General features: G+C 37.5%; 1 protein-coding gene across 27 annotated transcripts; it reads right to left on the bottom strand.

The window, feature by feature from the left end:
- Positions 1 to 1,479: 1,479 nt before the first annotated feature.
- LOC147871626 (dynactin subunit 1-like) lies at positions 1,480 to 24,150 on the bottom strand. 27 transcript variants are annotated; one of them, XR_015538549.1, is made up of 6 exons: positions 23,543 to 24,147; positions 22,978 to 23,085; positions 19,623 to 19,992; positions 6,422 to 16,257; positions 5,691 to 5,717; positions 1,480 to 4,468 (listed from the first exon to the last, which is right to left on the bottom strand). XR_015538549.1 is itself a non-coding variant. In XM_087360573.1 (5 exons), the coding sequence occupies exons 4-5, from the start codon at positions 16,207 to 16,209 to the stop codon at positions 14,209 to 14,211; spliced, it is 246 nt and encodes an 81-aa protein (XP_087216699.1). In that variant the 5' UTR covers positions 16,210 to 16,257; positions 19,623 to 19,992; positions 22,978 to 23,085; positions 23,543 to 24,143; the 3' UTR covers positions 11,436 to 14,208. The 27 variants fall into 27 exon arrangements, 5 of the variants coding, with proteins under 5 accessions (XP_087216699.1, XP_087216700.1, XP_087216697.1 ...); XR_015538548.1 differs by having other exon boundaries at positions 5,663 to 5,717; XR_015538559.1 differs by lacking the exons at positions 1,480 to 4,468; positions 5,691 to 5,717 and having other exon boundaries at positions 11,436 to 11,781; positions 11,985 to 12,025; positions 12,546 to 16,257.
- Positions 24,151 to 24,691: the final 541 nt, after the last annotated feature.

Consider the following 24,691-nt stretch of genomic DNA (forward strand, 5'->3'; position numbering starts at 1 on the left):
GGAAGAAACAGTGGTTTCTCTCTTGGCCGCCCTGTTCAGACCCAAATCTGGACCCACTGAGTACAGGAAAAAATCCCAGGAAATCTGTGTCACCTTCTTCATTTTAATAATTCGTAATAAAGGAATCGATTGAAGATTGTTCTTGGGCTTTCGCCCTTAAACGCTGCCTTGCTCAGTAGCTCCGAGGCCACCTGATTAAATTAGCAACTGCTCGGCTAATCTTCAGTTCGTATCCTGACGCGGAGAGTCAAGGGTCCATCGATTCCCTGCCAGGGATACGACACGGTCGCGCCTTACCCCCAGGAAAGGATCCCGGGACCCATTGCAAAGGAGGGTGGTGGGCCCCAGAGCCGGTCTGGACGCAGAGGCTAGACGAAAAATCCTCTGCCCCCGTCGGGGATCATTATTAAAAATATTACTATCCACTTATTGCGATGTTTAGATGATGGCAGGCGGGATCTATGGGAGACAGGAGTTGAAGAAGACTGGATTTTGTTGGCCCAGGACAGGGCTTTGGTTAATTCGATGATGAACCTTTGGGTTCCGTAAGCCACATAGTTGGTTAGCTTGATAAAATATCATTTGCAAACAATACGTCGTGTGATTTGGAAGATGCAGTGCTGACAACCTTCTCTGCAGTGAAGTCAAGAACATGGGCATCGGAACAATGTGACCTGTGACCATCTACGAGGGGCAAAATTCTTCTCGAATTAACGAGGCTCAGGACAGGGACGATGGCGGGCTATCTCGAACACGATAATGAAACGTCTCGGTCCATAAAATGCAAGGAACTCTGTTTCGCTAGTTTGGAGTACTCTTAGATTCTCAAGGACTCTGCTCCATGGTAAAAAATACATGGGAACAAAACGAAACAGCCGGCAGGCACCAAAATTATTGACTGCCTTATTTATGGCAAGAATAAATCATGGTTTACATAGTCTATTAGCTATTAGAGCTCATTTCGGAAGCCAAGGCCTACTTAAAAATTCTTTCCGCTTCCTGTTCTATCAGTTTTCATTGCACGAGTTCTCAGTTACGAGGCTTAAATCAGAATCTGGTATCAAGATTGAAGGAAAAAGATTATTAATGTTTATACGTGACAAAGTTAATTGGCATAATTACATCTTTGTAATTAACTGCACGCAAGTATTTAAAGACGCGCGAGGAGAATTACGAACATAGACACAACTTTAAAAGCCTCGCAAAAGCAGTGGTTCGTACACTCGCAAAGAACGCCTGAGAACGCGACACCCAGGACCTTCTGTCGACACAAGCCGAAGGGCGGAGACGCCAAAGGACGTCAGACAAAACGAAGGAACTGGCCAAGAGATTAATCCGCGACGCTGATGGTCGCTCAGCTAGTCAAATATCCGTCCACTTAAACGCAAAATCCCAAATTGTATCACAGTCTTCAAAAGAGACCGTCATTGTAAATGTCTTCGGCCAGATAAATCCAGTCCACATCTTATTCCAGTAAGATCCATTTTAATATTATATTCACATCTATGCCAAGGCGTCCGGGTTACCTCGCCCCTTCAGGCTTCACACCAAAATGCTGTACAAATATCTCGCCTCGCTCATGCATGCTACATGACTTAACAATTTCAGTAACATTGAACTAATCGTCCTAATACAACTATTTTTAACAGTAAAATCCATCAAGTTCTTCATTGTGAATTTTTCTCCATTTGTCTCTGGCCTTCCCTTGTTTTCTACCTTTGGGTAATGACGTGTAATAATGAATTCTCATGCAAGAAGAGCGTAACTCTAAAAGGGACAGAGAAATCAATTTTCGTGTTCGTTCGTCCGTCGAAACCCTGATCACGCATGCGCCTTGCGAACAAACTTCGACGATGTTTGCATACCTCGTGTGCCAGTAACATTTCCACTTTCTATCGATAGTTACAATCGATTTTATATGCAAGCCAGTACGTTACACAAAACGACTTACACAATGGGCGAAAATGTTTTAATCAAACTAATCAAACCGAACAACACAGTAACGCAATATTCAGCGAGTCTTAATATTCGTTGTAATTCTTATATCAACATAAACTCACATAAAAATCATAGTGAGAACTTTCTGTGGTGTAAGTTTAGTTCTACGAGTGCAAGATGCTGGTTCTAAATCTTTCTGGTGCATTCTGCTTAAGCGGGAGTGCTAACCACTCAACCATAATATTCTGCATGTGTTAAGTAAGCATTATACCATAAAACATGTTCAGCAAATTCAAACAACGTTGCTTCATCATAATCCAGGTTTTGTGAAGTCAAAATTCATGTCAGTGACTCAGAGGGTTGCATAAAGCCCACAAGATGGGAGTGCGCCTTTCAAACTGCTCATAAATTGTAAACTTTAATCAATTACTGCAAGTAATAACATATTAAACTACTTTATCTTGCCAATGGTAACCGAGTTAAGAAAATATTAAAACAAAAGTCAACACACTTTCAGACAAATGAGATTTGTGTGGGACTGAGGTTAATTTGGGTACAAATGCTGAAGAAACTAATTACACTTCCACACGGAGGACAAACATTTAATAAAACATTAGCAGAAGCTCTGCTCAAGAAAGCAACAATCACCCTGATGATGGAGGCAGCAAGATCTCTGAAATGTCGGCGCACTTCCACCAGACTACGCAGCTCTACGAACCAGAAGACTCACCACCAGGAAAAGCTCAAATCCCACTTAATCATTACTTTGTACAACCCTTGGTCTGTCCTCGAGGTTACTAGGTTGGCCCCATGAATGCAGCAATGAAGAGAAATATTCTGCCAGGAACTGAACCCTCCAAAGCCTGACACTCACTCATTAAGCTATCACAGAAGAGAGGACAGGTCACACACTTCCATTGGGAGATCCCTTCTTCTACGTGTTCTTACTTTTCCATGTCAAGCCACAGACAATAAACTGGTACATTAGTGCAACATGTATCATGCAGATATGCAAGTTTCCAATAAATCAAATTAAAACTGGGGAAACCACACGGAATGCACGCACAGGAGATCGGTTTGGCGATAACCATAGGAAAGCACAACAATGATAAGCACAGAAATTTGATGATTGTGGTCCAAATCATTCTACAGACTTTTCTGCAAATGTACTCTAAGCACATTTAGTTGCTAGTATAAGTCAGATAGTTTAAACTGTACCGTTTCAATCGCTTTCTTAACATTGGACAATTAATTTCATAAAGCAGAGTCACGAGTTAAATGCTGGCAAAAAATTCTCAGCCTCCTGTAGAATCCGCAGGTTCATTTCTGTATTCATAAGAGCCATTTTAGTAAGTTTAAATTTCCAGACACTAAATTTAATTCATCAGAATAATATGCAATGCCGCAAATTTCCATTGGATAGACTGGCATCTTCAGTTGCTTTTTCCAACTTACCTTGCCTTCTTTTCTCTTTGTCTTCAATGTTCTGTTGCTCATTCAGTAACTGTTACCAATTTAACTGAATACACTTTACATTTATAGGACTGAGAGAAATACAACACGTAGTCCACCATCAGGCAACTCTACACAACCATTTTATACAAAACATGCATCTGAAACTTTGTGTGAACATAAAACATTATCTGGTACGCAAATCATATTTAGTTGGTTGGCTAAAATTAAAATTAAAATTAATAACTAGGTGTACAATAAATACACGATAATGAGTTAATAAAGCTTGAGTAAGGTACTTAATTGTGTCTTTTGTTGCTATGCTGTAGCGTCATTGTTCATTCTTTCTACAATTTTTACGAAGTAAGTATTAAAATGATCTGCTAAGAGTTTAGAATTTTTTATTGCATTATCATTTCTCTTTATTAATGGGGTTACTTCTTCTGTTCAGTTTCCTTCCTTAGTATTTTCCAGACTGCTTTAATTTTATTATTTGACTTAGTATCTGTTTATGTAAGACTCGAGGTTCTCACAGCAGTGGGTATGAAGATTTCCGTCTTCTGGGTTGTTGCGCTGTGTAGTCTGGTCGATGTTAGTATCTGTTTGTTGTAATGCATCTGTTTAGCCTCTTTAATGCCTTGATTATCTCGCAATAAAACCCATAGTGAATTGTCATTATTTGGTCGTCACTAGACTGCCAATGTAGGTAAGATCTAATTTATGTTTCCGAGATGTTTTGATGCCTTTATTTATTATTTTCAGATATCATTTTCACTGTTTTAGTCAAGAAACTTGTTTCAAAAATTGTTAAGAAGATATTTTGAAATCCGTCAAATTTTGACCCTACATCATGACTGTTTAATACCGAGTCCTTCTTCTCATTACTTAGACGTGTTATAAATTCTTTAATAGCGTATCCGATCTTAGGCAAGTTGGCTGTGAGGATTGTAAATGGCTGGAGTTTGCTCAGGATTGTGGCCGGTGGCAGGCTTTGGTGCTGTCGGTGTTGGACCTGCGAGTTCTGCTACCAGGAAGTCAGTCAGTTAGTTAGTGTCTTGACTGACGTCTGATTCATTTCCTGTAATTGTAATTGGAGACTGATTCTATATTTTTATAACCAGAAATTGTGAATTATGATCAGATATCCCATTTATCACTGGTCCAATACAAGTATGATCTTTTCTAGAAATGTCTGTAAAAAAAACTGTCTATAACAGGACTGGAGTAATTTTGAATTCTTGTGGAGAAATTAACTACTGAGATGAGATTGAAAGATGATTGTGGTAACTTTCGGTACGATTATTAATATTAATGTTGCCACAAATGACAAATTCTGCTGTAGGTTTATAAAGATAAAAAAAGTTGGAGAGTTTAGATTACAATTGCACAACACAGTCTTTGCAGTGATGCAGAACATTTAACTGACTACATTTTAGATTATTTCTGACAAAAATACTCACTCCTCCTTTTGCCATATTCTGTCTACAGTGACTGGCACCTAAAATATAATTTTCAAGATTGACTTGTAAGGTCTCTGGTAGTTTCATATGGTGTTCAGTTAAACATAGAATATGTGATGAGTACGTATTATTAATGGGCATGGATAGTTCATCAGTTTTACTCTACTCCACTCAATATCACATCTTCAACAAGTACATGGAAACAAAATTAAATATTAACCATAAGTGCTCTCAACCATTCTTGATATCAAATTGACAGTCGCCATGCTGCTACGAGTACACTATATATACTTAACATACACTAAGTGGGGGGATTACAATTAAAAATGGCACTGGTGACATCAAACTTCTGTCATGAATCTTTCTTTTATTTGCATGGTTATTGTTCTATTCAGCAGTCATTCTTTCAGGCAATTGTCATATGTTAGCACCACTAAGCTCTGGAGCATGTGAGCCAAATGCACAGAGAAGGGAATGTCAGATGGAGGAAAGTTCTCAACACCAAAACTGAATATGTGCACAATGAGACTGGGTGGATACAAGAGCTGAACTGAATGGACCCTGCTGGGGATCAAACCCATCGTTCAGTCGATAGTCAGACAGTATCTTGAAAGGGCTACCCCCAGCTCACTAAGTCAGCATGTTCTCAGAATCCTATTATAAAGCAAAATGGAAAATACTGAAAATGCTTGTGTACTGTTACTACAGTCTCTAAAATTGAATGCAAATGTTGACAGATCCTGTTTAAAGGAGTTTCAAAATCACCATAAATCAGACATAATTAAACAAAAAATTAACTTAACCTAACTTACAACTGCAATGCAGAAAAAATGTACCCACACATCATGTAAATGTCAGACTGCAGAGCTAGGGAAGAAGAAGAAGTCACACATTAAAAGGAAAACAAAACTAATGTAAATAATACAAATATTACATTCATCTTTGTTCCAAACTGTTGGCAAGCTTCTCTGCAAAATCCACTGCAGTTTTTATATTCTGTGAACCAAGCTCGTTATTTAAATCGCCGTTTTCCTTCTGATATTCATATGATTTCTGAATCACGGTCACCACGATGAGATATAACACGTAATGAATGTATCTCATTCCTGATCACCAGAACGCCTACATTATTTTCCTGTGTCAAGCAACTTTTTGGCTGAATTGCAAAGCCTACAAAATGAAGAGTGAACATCATTTCACATACTAATCCTTCTATTTCTAACGTTAAAACCCATAATGTATATCATCAAATTTACTTATATCATTGCTTTTTTCCTGTAATAAATTCATAAAAGTTGTACAAAACTTCCAAATCTGAAATTGATTTGCCAATGTATAAAGGTTTCAGTTTTGTTTTTGGCATGTTGAATATGAGTTCAATCTTTTATAATTCACGAGCTACTTATTCTCTTGAGTTTCTCTTTTGTCAGTTTGTGAACACAATTGGCGCCAAACTTGTTACGGTAACATGTATACATCACATAATGAGAATTGTCTCTAATGACAAGCAACAAAGCACCTAAAAAAACATTAAATTGCTGGTATTATATAACGAAGTCACTCGTACACACCACTTAACTGTCCATTTAACACGGAACTAGCCTCTTTTCCTCGACATCTTGAATAACTCTCTCTTCCACTTACTTACCAACATCCTTACACGATATATTACTATCTGCAATTCCATGTCTGCCAACTATCAGTTATTGGTGTCACGGTTGGTGGCTACATTAGCTCAGTTGATTAAAAGACCTGCTATTTCTTACACACACACGATTTTGACTAATCCACAATACAAAGTGAAATTCATGAGAACTGCAGTTTGTATACTACTTAGGCCACAAACGAAATTACATCTTAATTTCTAATGCACTTATCAAATTTAAACAGAATCAACGAACTATGGAAACCACATGCAAAAAGAATGGACGAAATGGAAAATAATTGGAGATGGTATCATTAGTTAAACTATGTAGGAAATAAAGGAGTGTTTACTCAATGAGTGATTAATTAGATGAGAATGAGTTGTCACAATTTTATTTGTTATTTCGTCACAAGCTGACGATTTTTTTAAGGAATTATATTTCCATTTAACTTCAGATTCAGTTGTTGGCATCATTTTTAAACCAAGGAATTTATTGGAAATAAATGTTAAAAATGAAATCGCATATTCTTTTCCTAATTCATGTAAACTTATCTTTCTGCTATTGTTAGAAAGAAACTACTGAAGGCATCAGCATCTTTTCTGGACCCTTTTAACTTTTTAGTTTATAATAAGAGGGCATATGTTCAGTTAATGTATTTGTTCTGTTTCCTACTTTACCAAGTTACATGCTGTTTTTATTTTATGATTATACCTTGCTCTAAGTCTACTATAAAATTTTTTTCCCTTTTTTAGCTTTATTAAGGATTTTACACTGGTTATTATTGGATCATTAGTGTTCCTGTTGTAGATATAATAGGCTCTTTTTACATTTCTATTATGTAATCCAGTCCATTATCTTGTGCATACTTTAATATTTAATCAGAAAACTGGCTTCAAATACTGCAGAAAAGTATACGTAAATCAGTGAGATGTCAGGTTCTCATGGTGGTAACATGAAATGGCCATTTCTAGGTTGTTGCACCATTCTACCAGATTACACAGTGAAATAACCCAGAAGACAGCCCTCTTTATAACAAAATGAATTAAACTTATTCTTGGTATAACTGTCTTTTTTTTCAACAGTTTTACCAAGTTTAGTTTTTTAGTAGAATTTGAAACTGAACGACTGTCATTATTTTTACAGTTCTCTGTTTCAAATGTACTATAGTAGTTGATGAATTTATTATGGTAAATGTAGATGAGCTTAGTTTTATATTATCCACAAAAATATTATCAATTGTGATACTTTTGTCACCTTGAATTCTTGACAAATTTACAGTATGAGACAAATTCTATGGACTTATAATCAGTTTTTTGTGGCTGTTTTCATTGAGACAGTCTGAATGACATTCAGTAAATGTAAATTTCACATTTACAAAGAATGCAGTATTTTCTCTTCCACCTCCTTGTATCTTTAATATATCCATAAATGTTACAAAATAAGGGCATTATGTGACTGAATAAAAAAGAACCAAGGATTCATAGGAAATCTGAAAAATTTGACGCTTGCTGCCTACAGTTACACATGCATCCATGTGCAAAACACTTTTTTTTACAGATTTCCATTACATGCTGCAAGGAACATATACACACACACAAAAACAAGATAATTGTGTCTCAAATCATGTTATAAATTCAGCTTTCACAATAAAATCAAACTTAGCATCTTGCAAAGGACAAAGAATAACCTTTCAATTAAGAAATAAGACATAACTGTCAGCAATACTGTGGAAACCCACACCTTATAAACGTAAAGGGAAAATTACAAACAGAAACATGCCCCTTATTCCATGAATCTTTAACAGCAAAACACACTTTAGTTCTGGTTCAGCTGAATCAATAGCCACTTCGTGATTGGTCCAGAAGGGTCAGTGACTTGGTAACATTTTGTAACATCTATTATGATTAAAAGGAATTATGTGCTCATAAATATGGGAAGATTTTGATACTCATGTTAACTTTTCCTTTAGGAGTTGCTACCACAGATTAGAGCCACGTAATTAACTCCATTGTGCATGGATTTCCTTGAGCAGTGGATAAAACTCAATTATTCAATCAAGAAATTTACAATGGACTGCCTAGTTCTTCATGATCAATTTTAATGTTTATATGTTTTGCAAATGGGCTTCCAGGGAGGATTTCAAAACAGAATGTATTCACTTACTGCATACTCAAAGTGAGTATAAAGTATGTTGTATCATTATTACTGCTGATTCCAAATCAAATAATTACGCGTCAGCATATTTAATCATTTAATTTTTGCCTCATATAATAAATGAGAAACCATCACACTAAATGTGAGATTACATGACAAGACAGTGTGTGAATATTCATATACTTCCACCAAACATTTTGTCAGATGACAGGTAGATACAGTTTGGATCTTGATCATTGCAATGATAAAAAACAAAAAAACTGTTTTGACTTCACTCAGTCCCTCCAAGTACTCTTGAATTACAACTTCCTCCCCTCCAGCCCTCACATGATATGGGAATTAGCCGAAACAAGAGGGGCAAAAAATTTCTGCTGCTTAGGAACACTCGTATATACACACATAAAATATATATATATATATATAAACATTTTGTATATGCAGGCCTATAATGTTAAATCACACTACTGTGCAAAGGTTTGCTGTTCCATCACTCAAACCATACACAATTTAACAAAACAACAAGAAAATTACTGTGGTTGTAATTCCACATTCCACATTCTTAAAATTCAGTACCTAAACTGAATGGTCAATAACTTCTGTCTCTCTCTTTCTCATATATAAGCGTTCAGATGCCTGAACAGTAGGCATTTCACTTCAATACATTTTAACATAAGATTTAAAAGAAATATGTGCAAGATCATCCTCCCTATGTAAATATACGGACTGCCTGTGAAGGAGACTGATATTATAGCACGACGCACTCTTGTGTAACTGTTCTGCCTGTATCAAGGAATAGGTAACTCGTCTTCCTTCATCTTGATACCACAGTTTTCAATATTTTCCAAAATCTATCAAAACTGACTCTTACAAAATATTTCCAGCTTCTTCTGTACTGAGGCAGAAAATCTGTTAAGAGTGAAATTTAAAATTTTGTTTAATCTATTTCCTGATGAAACATGAAGTCCACCGCCACCCACCTCATGAAATGGATTTCAGTTGAAACGAATCTTGTTCCACCAGTCCTTCGTACTTGACGTCTATCCACTACTTAGCAAAATATGAAGTAGAATTAATGGCAAGATGGAAGAGAATAGAGTTGAAAGAAGTCTACAAAGTCTATCTGTTACAGGAAGAGGGAATACAAGATTTATTCAAAAGCATGACAATATTTGGAACAATACAGAGTTAAAAAGAATGGACCACACACAAACACACATCATGAAAAAGGCTTAAAAATATGGAGAGAAATGACAGACAAAGCGACAAATAGCCTACAAGATATAATTATAGAACCCAATGGAACAAACAAAAGGAATGCAAAGAACGAGGAGAAACCTTCTGAAAACAGCTCGTAAGGAATCGCGGAAAAGATTTATCAGTAACAGACAACCATAGAAGGTAAATAATAGCATACAAAACAATGAAGCATATGAATAGCACAGGAAAAGATACTGCTCAAATAGATACTATAAACCTGAAAAAATAATGTGAGCATCATAAAAAATTGTGGCATGACCCCCTATACAAGACCACAATAGAGAAAAAAAAGATACAGGTAGAAGAAGTTGATCAAATTACCATAAAAGAACTAAAATTAGCACCGGAGTAAACCGAAAACCACTCATCCAGATGGTATTAACTCTGAAGTAGCCAAGTATAAAGGAGAACCTCTCAAATTAAGACTCAGGAAAGATGCAAAATCCCTGATTAAAAAGAAAAAAATTATATCATTATTTTAAATATTGAGATAGCTAATTCTCTAAAAAGTACAGATGACTCAGTCTTCTCAACACAAATTCAGACATACACACTCAAAGTTGTCGCTGATAAATTATTGCTAGGACAGTGCATTTGGGCAAGGCAGATCGTGTATCGACGATGTTCTCGCACTAAGACAAATATTGGAAAAGAGAAAGGAGTTCAACCTGGAAACACACCTGGCCTCACAGACTATGATAAAGCATTTGATTGTGTAAATAGGAACAACTTATGGAATATAATGCAATTCAACAAATGCAATAATACAGACAAGAAATCAAATTACACATGGAATACAAACAAATCAAGGAGTTAAACATGGGTGCAGCTTATCTGAAACTCCATACAACATTTATACAGATGAGGAGCCAAAATAAAAACAAGAATAAAATTAAAGGACAGAATTTGTTTAAATACAATGTTCTTCGCCGACAAACAAGTAATCTCACAAAATTTCAGAACATAGCTTACATAGGTCTGTGTTCAAACTGCACCAATTATGCTCAGAATAAGACATGAAAATATTAATTAAAACCAAAACTACAGCATTCCATGGAAAACAATCAGAACTAGAAAAGATACTCAGCTGAAATTTTACAAAGTTTTGGGAAGCCCCCCACACTCTTATATGGCTCAGAAAATTGAATACTAAATGCAAGGGATTGAAGTAGAATACAAGCCTCAGAAATGAGGTTTTTAAAAGGAGTTAAAGGGTTATAGAAAGGAACACAAAAGAAGACGCGAAGAAATCGGACAGGAACTAAAAATACAGAGTACTTCAGTAAAACTTAAAGATGACAAATTTCCCAGAGAAGCATTAAACTATCTGCCAAAGGAAGGGAGAGCCCTAGGAAGGGAGAGAACCGGAACAGGCAGCCACCTAAACTGTGAAACATGATGATGATGATAGTGATGGTAAAATACTTCCCAAGTTGCAACATACAAGGAATGTGTGCATTAAGTTCTCCAGTACTTTGAGCATTCGCTTCATGTACCCATTACATAATTTATTAATAACTAACAGTAATGAATGTATCCAAATTGTTATTATTTTAATGGTACTTTATATCAGTTATACATAACACGATGGCTACGGTGGTCTAGCGGTTAGAATGCTGGCCTTGTAATCCTGGGGTCTTGGGTTCGATTCCCGACGGTGCCCGAATTTATAACTTGTGTTGGGCAAGGCCGTGGTCTAGGCAACACGGAGTTTTCCTCCGGGGGATTCCCCGGTTTCTCCGTGGCATCTCAACAATTACTCCATTCACACACAGAAGAAGGCAATGGCAAACCACTTCTGGATCATCTGTCAAGAACGTATATGAACAGGTCCCAGTCCGAGAAAAGGATGGAAGGATCCTGTTCATATGGACCTGTCGGCAGACAGAACACTCAATAAAATATAAATATATAACACTATGTTTTGCTTCATTGTATTGTAACTTATATCTATATTCTGTTGAATTTGGTGAAATAAGTCCCGAGATATTAACTTTACTGTAAACGTCTGCAAATTAATTTAAATGCCCTACCCGAGTTGTTCAATGCACTGCTTGTAGCAGAAAATAGAACTCACCACTTGCACACTCCAAATCAGAAACTCAAAGCAGCTTCCTCCTACACAAGCAAGCACACAGGATAACCACAATGGAAAGGAAAACAGACATAGCTAGATAATTAATTATTCTAACAAGGAGGAGTTACATTTTCAAGTATATGCACACACTACTGTCAGAAAATTACACAACATGTCATATTTACATGAACTGAAACACATGCAGTGTAAGTGCAAGTATGTAGGAAACTATAAACGACGGAATGCCACCCAGATGTATGTCAGGAGGTTACTGACCTCGCTTCATCCACTTACATACAATCTCACCTTCCATTCTTTAGTAACATAGCTTCATCATCTGGTATGTGATTGGATAACAGTTCACACACTCGACGATGCCACAACATTACACATTCGAAAGTCTTGCATCAGAATTATAAAACATAGGAAAACATTTCAGTAATGATGTTGTATGTAGACAGTCCAATCCATTTCAACTACTGCTTTTTATCGATTTGGCAGTGACAAATGTTCGAAACAATATTACTATCACATATGCATTAATTATAGCGAAACACATACCTTCAGACTGCAAAGCAAATCAAGATCGTCACCATCCCTTTTGAAAGACATAACCTAATAAAAAAATTACCAATACCTCTTTCAGAACTCTCAATATCTGAAGGTGAATATTGATAAATATGCTTTTAACATAACGACAGTAATAAACTACATCTGATTTGTAAATCACTGACCAGAAATAACTCAAACACTATACACCAACCGCGATCAGCTGTGTACGCTTTCGAAGTATTTACCATATATTATGGCGCCATCTATCCGGAGCCAACATGGAACTACTATAAAACAATTAGGCAATAGCTACCACTGTCTACAGTTCTGTCGGCTAAACGAGGAACACCACAGCGAAACAATTATTTAATTTTATAAACCTGATCCTTGAAACTTATTCCGTTTATAAAAATGGTTGTAAGTGAACGGATTTCACCAATATCAGTGCACTCAAACCGACCAAGACAAAGTTTCTCAGCTGTTCCTTTAAAAAAGTATAAACATTTCAGTCAAATCAACCCAAAATCCTTAAACTGAACTGTAAATTAAATTGCTCACAAAAAAGCTTGTTTACAACTCTCATAAATAAACAAGGAAAAGCATCACGTAATAATATCAAATAGGTCTGTAGCTTTGGAGAAGTTGGATGATAGATTTCAGATTCTCACAGTGGCATGAAGATGACTTTGTCTTCTGGGATGTTGTACAATGCAGTCTAATATAAACTGACTAAATGTTTCAGAGGTACTCTCGGCCTCCGCTATTAGGTCCTTGATGACATTAAGAGTAGAGTACATCCAGGAAGTGCTTGTTTTTATTCAATTCAAAAACTGTTATTTGCCAGTGGGTGGTCCACAAAAACATGAAGCATACTGCAAGACCATGGACAAGTGGACTGATTGTGTTGAGATGCTAACAGATTTCAGTTGTATTTCTAGATCCCTGCCCATTTGTAAAGACCAAGTTATGAATATGTGTTAAGTTCTGTAGATAAAGCTTCATGCATTCCTAACTACATTACCAGATGGAAATAGCCTTCACGGCTCTGGAAAGTCTCTGCTTCCTACTGGGCCAGCCTTACAGTCACTGCTGTGAAAAAAGGAAACATCCACCTGCCAGGAACAGTATCTTGACGCACTTAATGACTGAGATGAGTTCAAGTTTCTCTGCAGTATCTCAAACATGAAAGACAAAAATGTGAAGCTTATAAATTGCAACTACAATTTCAGATTATAGTAATGTAATTTGGGAACTGAAAAAAGATAAGAGCATGCAGTTCTATTAGTTATTTATTTTCACTGTTAAAGATCTCAGCTGTCATTCTATTGAAACACTAGGTGTCTAATACGAATACAAATTTATAAAGCTCTTTAACATACACCAAAAATCATTCTAACCACAATAAGATCATTTTTAAAGGACTGACAGATTAGTTTAAAAGATATTCTTCTTTTTTAAACTTACTTATATTAATTGTATAAAGGTGCTCACGTATTTAGTTCAGGGAAAATGTACTGAAGAGCACTGGAAGTCTGCAGAGGAACCCAGCAAAGACGAAACAGGGAAAACATGATCATCAACATCTTGATATCCTCCCGATCAAGAACATTACAATATATTTTTTTAAATATATTTCACATAACTTATTGTCGCTGTCACAGTGGCCGCTTGGTCACTGGGACCGTGGGTTCGAATCCCACTCAAGCCATGGATGGTTTTCTGTGTTGTGCTGTCCTGTGTACAGGTAGAGGCCTTGCGATGGGACGATCCCTCGTCCAAGGAGTCCTACCGATCAAGCCAACGAAAATTTGGGACCCGCAGTGCTCAGGCACTTGAAGAACGGGTTGTATAAAAGAATAACTTACTGTCAGCTGACTAATTCATTGGAGCACACTCTTCTTGAGAAGCTAACATTACACTCAACTACATAAATAATATTAGTGACTTCATATATTTATGTAACCAAAACTAAAGAGCATGCAGAAATGCAACTTTCGCCACTGGAAGGAGATGTACTGTACGCACTAGGGCACGTGTTGCGATACAAGTTGAGCGACTTGTATCAGGGGACTTGAGACACCGATACATCCGTCAACATTGTACAGGGTGATTCAAAAAGGACTTTACAACTTTGAAAGTGTATAGAAATTTATTCAGAAGGCTTACAGAATCGGTTGAGGTGTCATTTTGTAGCAAAACAAATCAAGTTTTACCTGAAATAGTCATTTTGTTTCGATGTGATTGCCATTGGTGATACTGCAGACGTCCCACCTGAAATAAATTTCTTGCCAAACACGATCCAGCATATCCGGTGTCACTTCTGCAACTGAGGCGGTGATTCGGGCTTTGAGCTCAGTGAGATTGGCAGGTAAGGGTGGAACATACACACGATCTTTAATGAAACCCCATAAGAAAAAATCGAGAGGTGTCAGATCTGGAGAACGAGGTGGCCATGCTATCGGCCCTGTTCGACCAATCCATTTTGCAACTTCACCAGAATGACGACAACTGATTTCGAGGTGCTGTTGCAAATGGTTGGGAGTTCAATTGCGAATTTCGAGATTCAGTGAAACCAGAGACAAGATTAGTCATAACCTTGAGATATTTGGCTTCTGGGGATCCCTATACATCTCTGATGTACACATTTAAAGTCTCGAAGCAACTCATGAGTGAAGTAATGCCAGAATTGTGCCGATGTTTGAATGAAGCATTCTCTGAATGTTGTTCATTTTCGCTTCGATGATGTTTCGTGGTGTGCTATTGCCTACACAATGGATAATGGCAATTTGGAAAATTTTAACTTTTCAATGTTCTGTTACCAAGTTCCATGACCAAATTTCATGGCCAAGTGGTTAGCACTCCTGATTCATATTCAGGAAGTCATGGGCTCAAATCTCAGCCTGGAAACCAGCTATATCCTGACTGAAGCCTCTTGTGGTTTCCATTTCATCATTCATTTAAACTTCTTATAATTTGTTGATATATAGTATGAGATACTGACAGTATCATTAAATAAACCATTATTAAATAAATTCCGTGTTTCCTGCACTAGTGCTGATTTTCAACAGTTGCTCCACGTTTACTAGCTCAGGACACTAAAACTGACATCTGAATCTATTTCTTCAAGAATTCGAAAATATCTTCGGTTAGAAAAATTATGCATGTCATGCTACAAGCAACAGGTTAATATAAACCTAAGACATACACAAATATTTTTTCTGTAATACACTATGTCCAGAATATAATTAATGTAATTAAAATTATCTGAGAAGGATGAGAGGACCTTATGCATAAATTTACAAAAATGTTGTGCAAATATAATCAACATAATAAGACTGCAAAGCCATAATCAAGTCTACACAAGTTCAGCAAGTGGTAATCACTTGGACAAGTTTTAGTACACACACACACACATCACTGCACAGAGGATAATAGGAGCTGTCACAAAGTATAATATCGCTTTTATAATACTACAGTGTTTGAATCTATATCTGTACACAAATACCTATCAAGAGACTCTTAAAATAAATGCATGCATACCTTTCAATGTTTCAATTTTCTCTAGTAAGTCTCTCACTTCACATTTCAGATTCTCAATTTCCTGCTGATTCTGCAAATTGCTAAGCTTCTCTTCGACTATGTTAGAACCAGAAGATGCACCAGGAGACATCATTGCTTGGCCTGGAATATACTGTGGCTTCAGTGTTTCCACAAATCCTGTCTGAAAATAAAAAATATATATATATATATATACTTCCCTTTACAGAACCTCAAATATGATATCACAATTTTCCTTACAAATATTGTGACAAAGTAAGAATTTTACAGTCTAATGTTATTTTTGCTTCACCATGGGACTGTTTCCTTTAGATAAAGACCACTGTCCAATCTATTTCACAAGCCACTTGAGTTCCCATTTTCAAGTAAAAGAAAGATTACATAGTAAGATCAGTAAAAAGAATTAGATTTATCTAATTGGTTCAACAAAGAACGAACCAATGTTAAGCTACAAGCTTCTTCTACTGGCCATCATCCTTGTTATTTTCTGCTGTGTAATGGACCACAAACCTCAAATGGAACCTTTCATCATTGCAGAGGCACGAAGTTGCTATGAAGATTGATAATCATAATTAGAGACATTATAACCACAATACACAGCCTAATACCTTACACAAATTTTAACATTCCAAACAAACATGGCAAAGCAACTTAACTCCACTGTCATGTCTGAACTAGTGAGAAAGGGAGAGGAAATGAAGGTCAATGGGTTATATGCATGTATGAAACAAAACAAGACTTGTTCATCTCCAGATACTTTAAGTCTGCAGATGGCAAAGGACTGCTCAAAACACCAAGTAGTTTGGCTAAATGTTCATGTTGTCCACTTGTGTTTGGGAGGCATTCTGGTTCAAGTATCACTTATGGCACTCTCAGGTTTTCCATAGTTTCCCTCAGTCCAGTAAGTAAAATTCTGGAACAGTACTTTTCAATAGTCAATAATCACTTTACCATTCTTTTCAGTTTATTGCTCGTATTCATTCTGCCATCTCTGCTTAACATCATTAAACAGTGTAAGAACCAACCAGTTTCTAACAAAGCTTTAGAGTAATATTAGCCAAACAATTTTTTCTGATGCATATCAACATGATGTTTTCTATCCAGTATATTTCAAAGTGTGATATAAAACATATCTGTGTAAAGGCAAAGTTGCCTCTGTTCCAATCCACCACATGTGAAGATGTAGTGGATATGGAAGTAAAGATCTACAGACTAGACCTCAGCACTACGTGGAACGAGTGGTCAGCTGTATGTTTTGACTGTTTTATACCAGAGAAAAGAGCCCCAGGTATCAAGAGACTGGAGACTGGGTGGAATGTTGTGGCAAAGAGAAGAATCCCTGCCCCTACAAGGAACTGAACCCCCAGTTTCCATTCAGCAGCCATCAGCACCATATAAAGGAACATTTATAACAACATCAAATTAAATGCAAGCTACCATGTCGTAACAAGTCATGATCAACTTGAAAAAAGAAACAAAATGAAAACAAAATACTAATGTATCAATTAGTGTAAATCACATGAAGCTGCATACCATACGGCTAATGTATTCATGTCAAAAACTTCTCAAACTTCTCAATTAGCAGTGAGTGGCATTAACGATGGAGCCATAAATGAAGGCAAATTCACTTCTGCTCATGCTCAATAACAAGTCTCTGTGGTATACAGATTGATCAAAGGACACTGCATTACAAGCAGAGAAGAAAGTAACACTTACACACAGTACAGTCAAGATCATATAAGAAGTGCATTATCTTTCTGCAGTCCCACATTAAAACTTGCAACAAAGTGTTGTTAATTTTGATGGAAACTCTTGCTAAGTCTTCATCATTGCTGTAGGACAATATCCTGCCCCATTTTAACCCTCTCATAGCTTAAATACTCACCTTATTGATCCAAAAACATATGCGATTTTTTCCTGTATCTTAGAGACGTGGTGGAATCTGTAATGAACCCTCTGATGTTTCAGTAAATGTTCCAAGCAAGATGGTGTACCACTGACACTCTAGGCTGGCATTCATTTGGAACTTAGCTGAGTTACAAGCTGACCTGATTGAGGATTTTCAAGGTTTTCCTCAGTCCCTAAAGGCAAATGCCTGGAGAAAATCTCGAAACAAGCCACAACTATTTCCTTCCAAGTTCTTACCTATTCACTACTCATGGCCATTTTCACATCTCATCTGATGCTGCATAACATATGCATTTGAAACAGCATTGTTAAAGAAGGTAATAACCAACACTCATTTCAAGTCTGCAAATTACAGCTGGAATGTCAAAATGGAAAATCTTTTAAAGAAGGAACCTGAAGGAACAATTTATGTAACTTAATAGGATGGCGTGGTCTATAATGTGTGAAACAAGAACATACAGCACATACGCAGAGAAAAGAAAAATACTTTCTGTGCATTCAAGTTGATGAATATAGATTGGAGCACTCAGTTCATATTCTGAATACACAGCGTTTGTTACAGTAAACAAGGAACGAAGAAGAAACATATCACCAAGAAAGAAATCAAGCAAAAGAAAGACAGAAACAATTTTAATTCACGAAAACTAACAGAGAGAAAAAGCGCAATTACTTGTTCCTCCCCAAAGCTAGCTTCGGCCAACATTCGTAATCTTTTCGAAGCCTGCTTTAGGGCTACATGAACCTGCTTAGAGGATGTAGAGAATTTCTGAAACATAAAATAGCATCTGCAACAGTTTGGAAAAGATGATGAAGATCACGTATGTTATGATACTGAATGCTACAACAGAAGACACACCACATCTATACAAACTGACAACACCAGTACTAAGTTCCATACAGACAAAATACCACAATACACAACACATAAAAACACAGTAGTTAAGGTTTTGGATGACCAAATTTCATACCACAGACCAATGTACAAATAAGAAATTATGGGAAGAACTTACAATGCCTACTTTCTAATGCCTCGATATATACGGTGAGGTCAATAAGAGACAAAAATTAATAATTATAAAATATAGCAAACTAAAGATAAATTGCACATCATTCTCAGTTAGCAAATTAAAACACTCATTTTTGTCACATCTGTGCTTACATCTCTGAAGTGGTCTCTTCCTTTCAGATTTTCCAATTAGAATTTTGTACCCAAAGCATACTACATGTTCAACCCATCTCACACTCCTTGATTTCATTGCCCTTTGCTTCATAACACCCATAAATTCTAGAAGTAAAATTCCAATCATCTATCTATTATCCATAGTGTTAACATTTACAGAATAGACATTGACACCTTCCATTTCACAAGAACCCAGAACGGGCGGTCACACCATGTAACAAGCTCTCGCAAACTAAATAAAACCATATCAACATCATAATAGTTACTGTAATTTTCCAAACAAAAAAATCTTTAACAGCCCCAGTTTGCATGACTTTTCAAACACCACGTAAGAAGCAAACATGTGGAATGGAAATTCACGATGACCGCATAAAAAACTTGTCACATTGAAACACGTCTGGTCTACGAGCTACTACAGACAGACAAGCCACTATTCTTACAGTGCCTGAAGCCAACAGATGCGGGACTGGAACCACTGCGTACCCTTTGGATCGATGTGCAGACCGTCAATCAACTCCAACTGAAGTGTCCGTTGTCCGTCGAGGTTCGTCTCAGCTTCTACAGTCATAATGCTATCTGGAGGTCAGGGTTCAGTGACTTCCTTGCAAATAGCGTAACTGTCGATCCGCTGTCCCACTTGTTCACTCAGAAAAATTACGGCTTGCTGCCTACAGAGTGGGAGACTGTAGGAATCATTTGGTACAAACCAATATGAGCTCATCTGCGTTTCTTCTTCAGCATCACGTACATATTAGTCGGGCTGATGGACTGGTTCAGCATGTCCGTGAGATCTTGTGACAGACTACGCATCTAAGATAACGAAAAGTTTGACATGTTTAGAATGTTTCATACCATACAAACAAAAAATTATGTTCACAACTGGCATTCAATATTTACGTGTAAGGACTGAAGTCAATCATACGAGGTGCGATCGGAAAGTTTACACACTGCGCCTATAAAAACCTGTACACTTATCTCAGGTATTAAATTCATCCATCACCCTCGAAGTAGTTCCCCTGGGAGTGAACACAACGATCCCAGCGCCGCTGCCAAGCCTGGAAGCATCCCTGGAAATCTTTCTTTGTCAGCCTGTCAAGCACCATCTGCGATTCTGTCTGAATCTCTTCTATCGTCTCAAATCTCCTTCCCTTTAGCTGAATTTTCATCTTTGGGAAGAGGAAGAAGTCACACGGAGCTAAATCCGGCGAATAAGGAGGGTGCGGGATGACGGCCATGGTGTTTGAGGCCAAAAACTACCGAACTTTGAGGGCGGTGTGTGCTGGCGCGTTGTCATGATGCAGCAGCCAGTTGTGGTTGCGCCACTTTGCCGGCCGCTTCCATCTCACATCTTCACGCAACTTCCTCAGGACCCCACAGTAAAATTCAGCATTGACCGTCTGACCTGCAGAAAGAAACTCCCTATGGACCATCCCCTCCAGGTCGAAAAAACAGATCAGCATTGACTTCACATTGCTCTTGACCTGTCTTGCCTTCTTCGGTCGTAGTGACGATGGGCTCTTCCATTGTGAAGATTGCTGCTTCGTTTCCGGATCGTACCCGTAAACCCAGCTTTCATCACCTGTGATAACCTTAGAAAGGAAGTTGGGGTCGGTTCTTGCAAGATCTTTGAGCTCCTGACAAACGAGAAGTCGATTCTGCTTCTGGTCCTCAGACAGGATGCGTCGCATGTGGAGTTCTTCCTTTAGAATCAGCTGATAGGTCCCATAGCCTATCCCAACAATATCGCACAAGTCGTTGATGGTACGACGTCGATCTTCGTGAATGGCCTACCGAATCTTCGTAACATTTTCGGGCGTTGTGCTCGAAGATGGTCGTCCAGAACGCTCGTCATCATCGACAGAGGTTCGGCCATTTTTAAAACGTGAATGCCACACAAACGTTTGTGCACGACCCATTGCGGACTCCCCAAATGCTTGCTTTAGCATTTCAGATTTCCGTAGCCGTTTTGGCGAGTCTTTGGCAAAATTTGATGCACACTCTTTGTTCATGAAAATCCGCCATTCCGAAATCGCAGGAGGGTCGGTTTAATGAACTACCAAAACGCCCGTAACTAAGAAACAAATGCTAATTCGATGATGCCAGCTGCCACACTGATTCACTATGAATATAGGCCGCACCCCCTAGCGGCAGAAGCTCGTACTACATCCGGTTCGCCCTCTATTGACACAGTTCTGAAACTTTCCGATCGCACCTCGTAGAAGATCAAAGAATTATTGATGGTCGAAAATATATCTCAGTTGTAAGTCTCAAGCACAAAGTGCCTCAGGTAACCTGCTCTTGAACAAACAACCGAATCAATAAACTCACACACCCTCTATGCCATTATACATAGCGAGAAACATTTAGAGCACAGAAGGATATACAGCAAGAACACACAAAACACCTGCAATCAGTGTTCCTCTCTCAGAGTGAGAGACCATGTTTCGCACCCATATAAAACAACAGACAAAATTATTTTGTATATTTTGATCTTCAGGTTCTTAGAAACCAGACGGGAAGACAAAATATTATGAATTGAGAAGTAGCAAGCTGGAACTTTGAATAAGAAAGAAAAAGATAATTATAAACGGTGAGTTGAGATATATGCATGAGGAAATTGCCCTTTAGTGTTTTAAACCGCTTAAAAATAGCAGCTGCTCTTCAAATCAAGACAGAAACAGATAATTTCCTTCATGAGAAATAAAAGTGATAAGACAAAATTGAAATGGCTGGTAAAATTTTCAAGATTGATCCTTCAATGCTATTTGATATACACAGCATGCCTGGCGTTTGATCACGTGTCACTGTCGCACGCCCAGCGTAACTGAAATTTCCAACTAGTCTCGTAATATCAATTTTTTCAAATAACAAGTGAAAGGGGAAACTATAAGCTTTCACGTTATATTTAACTGGTCACACTTTACCAGATGACCGTCTTCTAGTTTGTTGAACCGTACAGTCTACTAGAAAATGATTTTTCAGAGGAGCTTACAGCCCCGATCATCACGGTGATGAGTGAGGTGAGCGGTCAGGTTTATTGCCGAGGACTGTGACTCCAGTATAATCTGGATTAGAGACGATGCCCCAGAAGAGCCATGACAAGTTAGAAATGAAAACTGTCTGCTCGTATCAGGAGTCAAACCCCAGATGTCCAATAAATCCTGCACTGATTAAGGTATCGTGGCTCTGAAAGGAGAAATACCGAATAAAATTCAGATGAATGCTGTTTCCACTTTGCTTCTGATCCAACTCCACGCACGACACAGGCGGTATGACAATCCTGTAAACTTCACGCTTTCATTAAATGTTGCAAATCTAACATATTATCCCCAGGAAAATAATCTTGGGTACTCAACAGATAGGAGGCTGGGTGGATCCCAGAGTTGACATAGATCCAGATGCTGGAAGAAAAATCCTTTGTCCTTGCTGGTGATCAAACTCCAGTCATCCAGTCCTTAATCAGAAACTTTAGCGAGAGACCCACATTTAATACACAAAAATAGTGGCTTAAGCATAAACAAAGGGCGATCGTAGAATTGATCTTACCACAGCAGACTGCAAAGACATGTGTTTAAGTGAAATGGCTCAAATAAGGACTAAAAGAATGATATTTTAAACATAGGAACATAGTTCAAAACAGCTTTTTTAAAATCACTTTGTTAGTATTTTCTCCTTAAATGCTTTTACAGTACCTACTCTAAGGAGATACCTTAAATTACAATTTATCTTTGATTCAGGTAAATTCAGAATTTTAGATCTACAATATTCCAAATAAATGTTCTTGAGATTTATTACCTGAAAAATACTCTCAAAGTTTCTGTATGCTTCAACCATCTTCTTGTGGTGTCATTTCATCTGCACAGCTATTCTTCTCTGCGAGTGTCCAGGTTCCTCCGTCGACCGCTAAAAGATGAGCAAGACATTACACCTCTTACTATGACATGAACAAAGGATTATATAAGTGACACTTTCAACTTCATGGAACAAAGTGCATGAACAAACATAGTGGTGTAATACATTTATTTTGTTTTGAGAAAATTCAAAGAAATAAAGATAAATTAATGTCTTAGAAAAACTGAATGATCTAAATAATTTAGACATGCTCAGATGTCCAAATTTTGCCACAAAATGAAGAGTAGCTAACACAAATGTGACACCAAATAGAGTACAAGGTCTGATTTATCTCTCCCCAATGTATAACTGGTTTTATTCACACAAGTAAATTCCCTTAGCGCAACTGGAATCCAAAAATTACTGTTAGCACTATGACACACTTTAATGAAGGTCAGTCATAAGGTCTAAACCTTAAGCAAAGCCAACATCTTCCATACTATATACTTCATAACCCTTTTGTTCTCACCTTACAGTACAGGTTATGGAACTTGATCTTCGAAGTCCAGAATGGGATTTCATCCCACACACATGCTTCTCAGTGGTTATACTCAGTAAATTTTAAGAAACCTGCATCGTAATTTGCATTTCTACCCACCTTCCACATTCAGTTCATTCATTAACGACAAAATACACGACCATGAACACACACAACATTATAACTTACAGTGTCGAAGTTTTCTGTAGCATTCTCTAATGTATAGTAAGGATGAGGAATCAACTTATTGCAAAGGATATATTTCCCAATTTCTGTTACAATTTTAGAGCATGAAGTTGGGGTAAGTGTTTCGTCTGTATTACAGTGTATGAAAACAGGCTTCGCCAATCGACTCCGATTTGCAATGTTGTAAGATAACCTTTCACTTTTTAATTTTCCTTCCATTCTGAAAATATATAGTTAGCCCTTCAATTCAACTTTATCAGGCCAATGCAATGATAGTATCCAACCACACACACACACACACACACTGTATTCTTTTTTACAAACAGAAGTTATTTTTTTCAATTTTAATTTAAAACAGATCACGAGGAAACAAATACAACCAAAAATAATTTCCGACCAAAGACGTCATACTTACCGTCCTGCCATCTATTGTTGATACAACACAACAGCGGCGGGTTCTTGACACTCGTACTCAGTCGATAAGAATGTTTACTGTTGAGTCTACTTCTGCACGCTCAATTATTTTTACATATGATAACGGTGTGAAGTTTGTCGCTGAACTGATACAATCTGGTGGAATACACAGCATGTAAAAAGCTCCGTTAACGCAATTCTGAAAATACAGACAGGGAGATGATGGAGGCAGCAAGCACCTCTGAAACGTCGGCAAACTTCTAACATACTTTAAGACACGATGCCCCAAAAGACAGAAATCTTCACATAAGCCGCATTGAGAACTTGAATTCGAAAAGTACAATTTCTAAACACGAAATTTATCTTTGTTATAAGATATTCCTGCGGGTGGCCACACACGCTCCGGTGTGCCGGAAGGTTGGCCTTCACAGAAGAAACCCACAAGAGGTTTTGAAGTTTTACACTTCACTTTATCGTTTCGTGACGTCATTACTGTTGTGTTCTACTTCATGTCGTGTTAACTCGGTCGGGAGAGCGCAG

The sequence above is a fragment of the Zootermopsis nevadensis genome, unplaced genomic scaffold (genome assembly GCF_977971745.1).
Source record: "Zootermopsis nevadensis isolate Lab colony 2312 unplaced genomic scaffold, Znev_1.0 Znev_ptg000045l, whole genome shotgun sequence".
NCBI lineage: Eukaryota > Metazoa > Arthropoda > Insecta > Blattodea > Termopsidae > Zootermopsis > Zootermopsis nevadensis.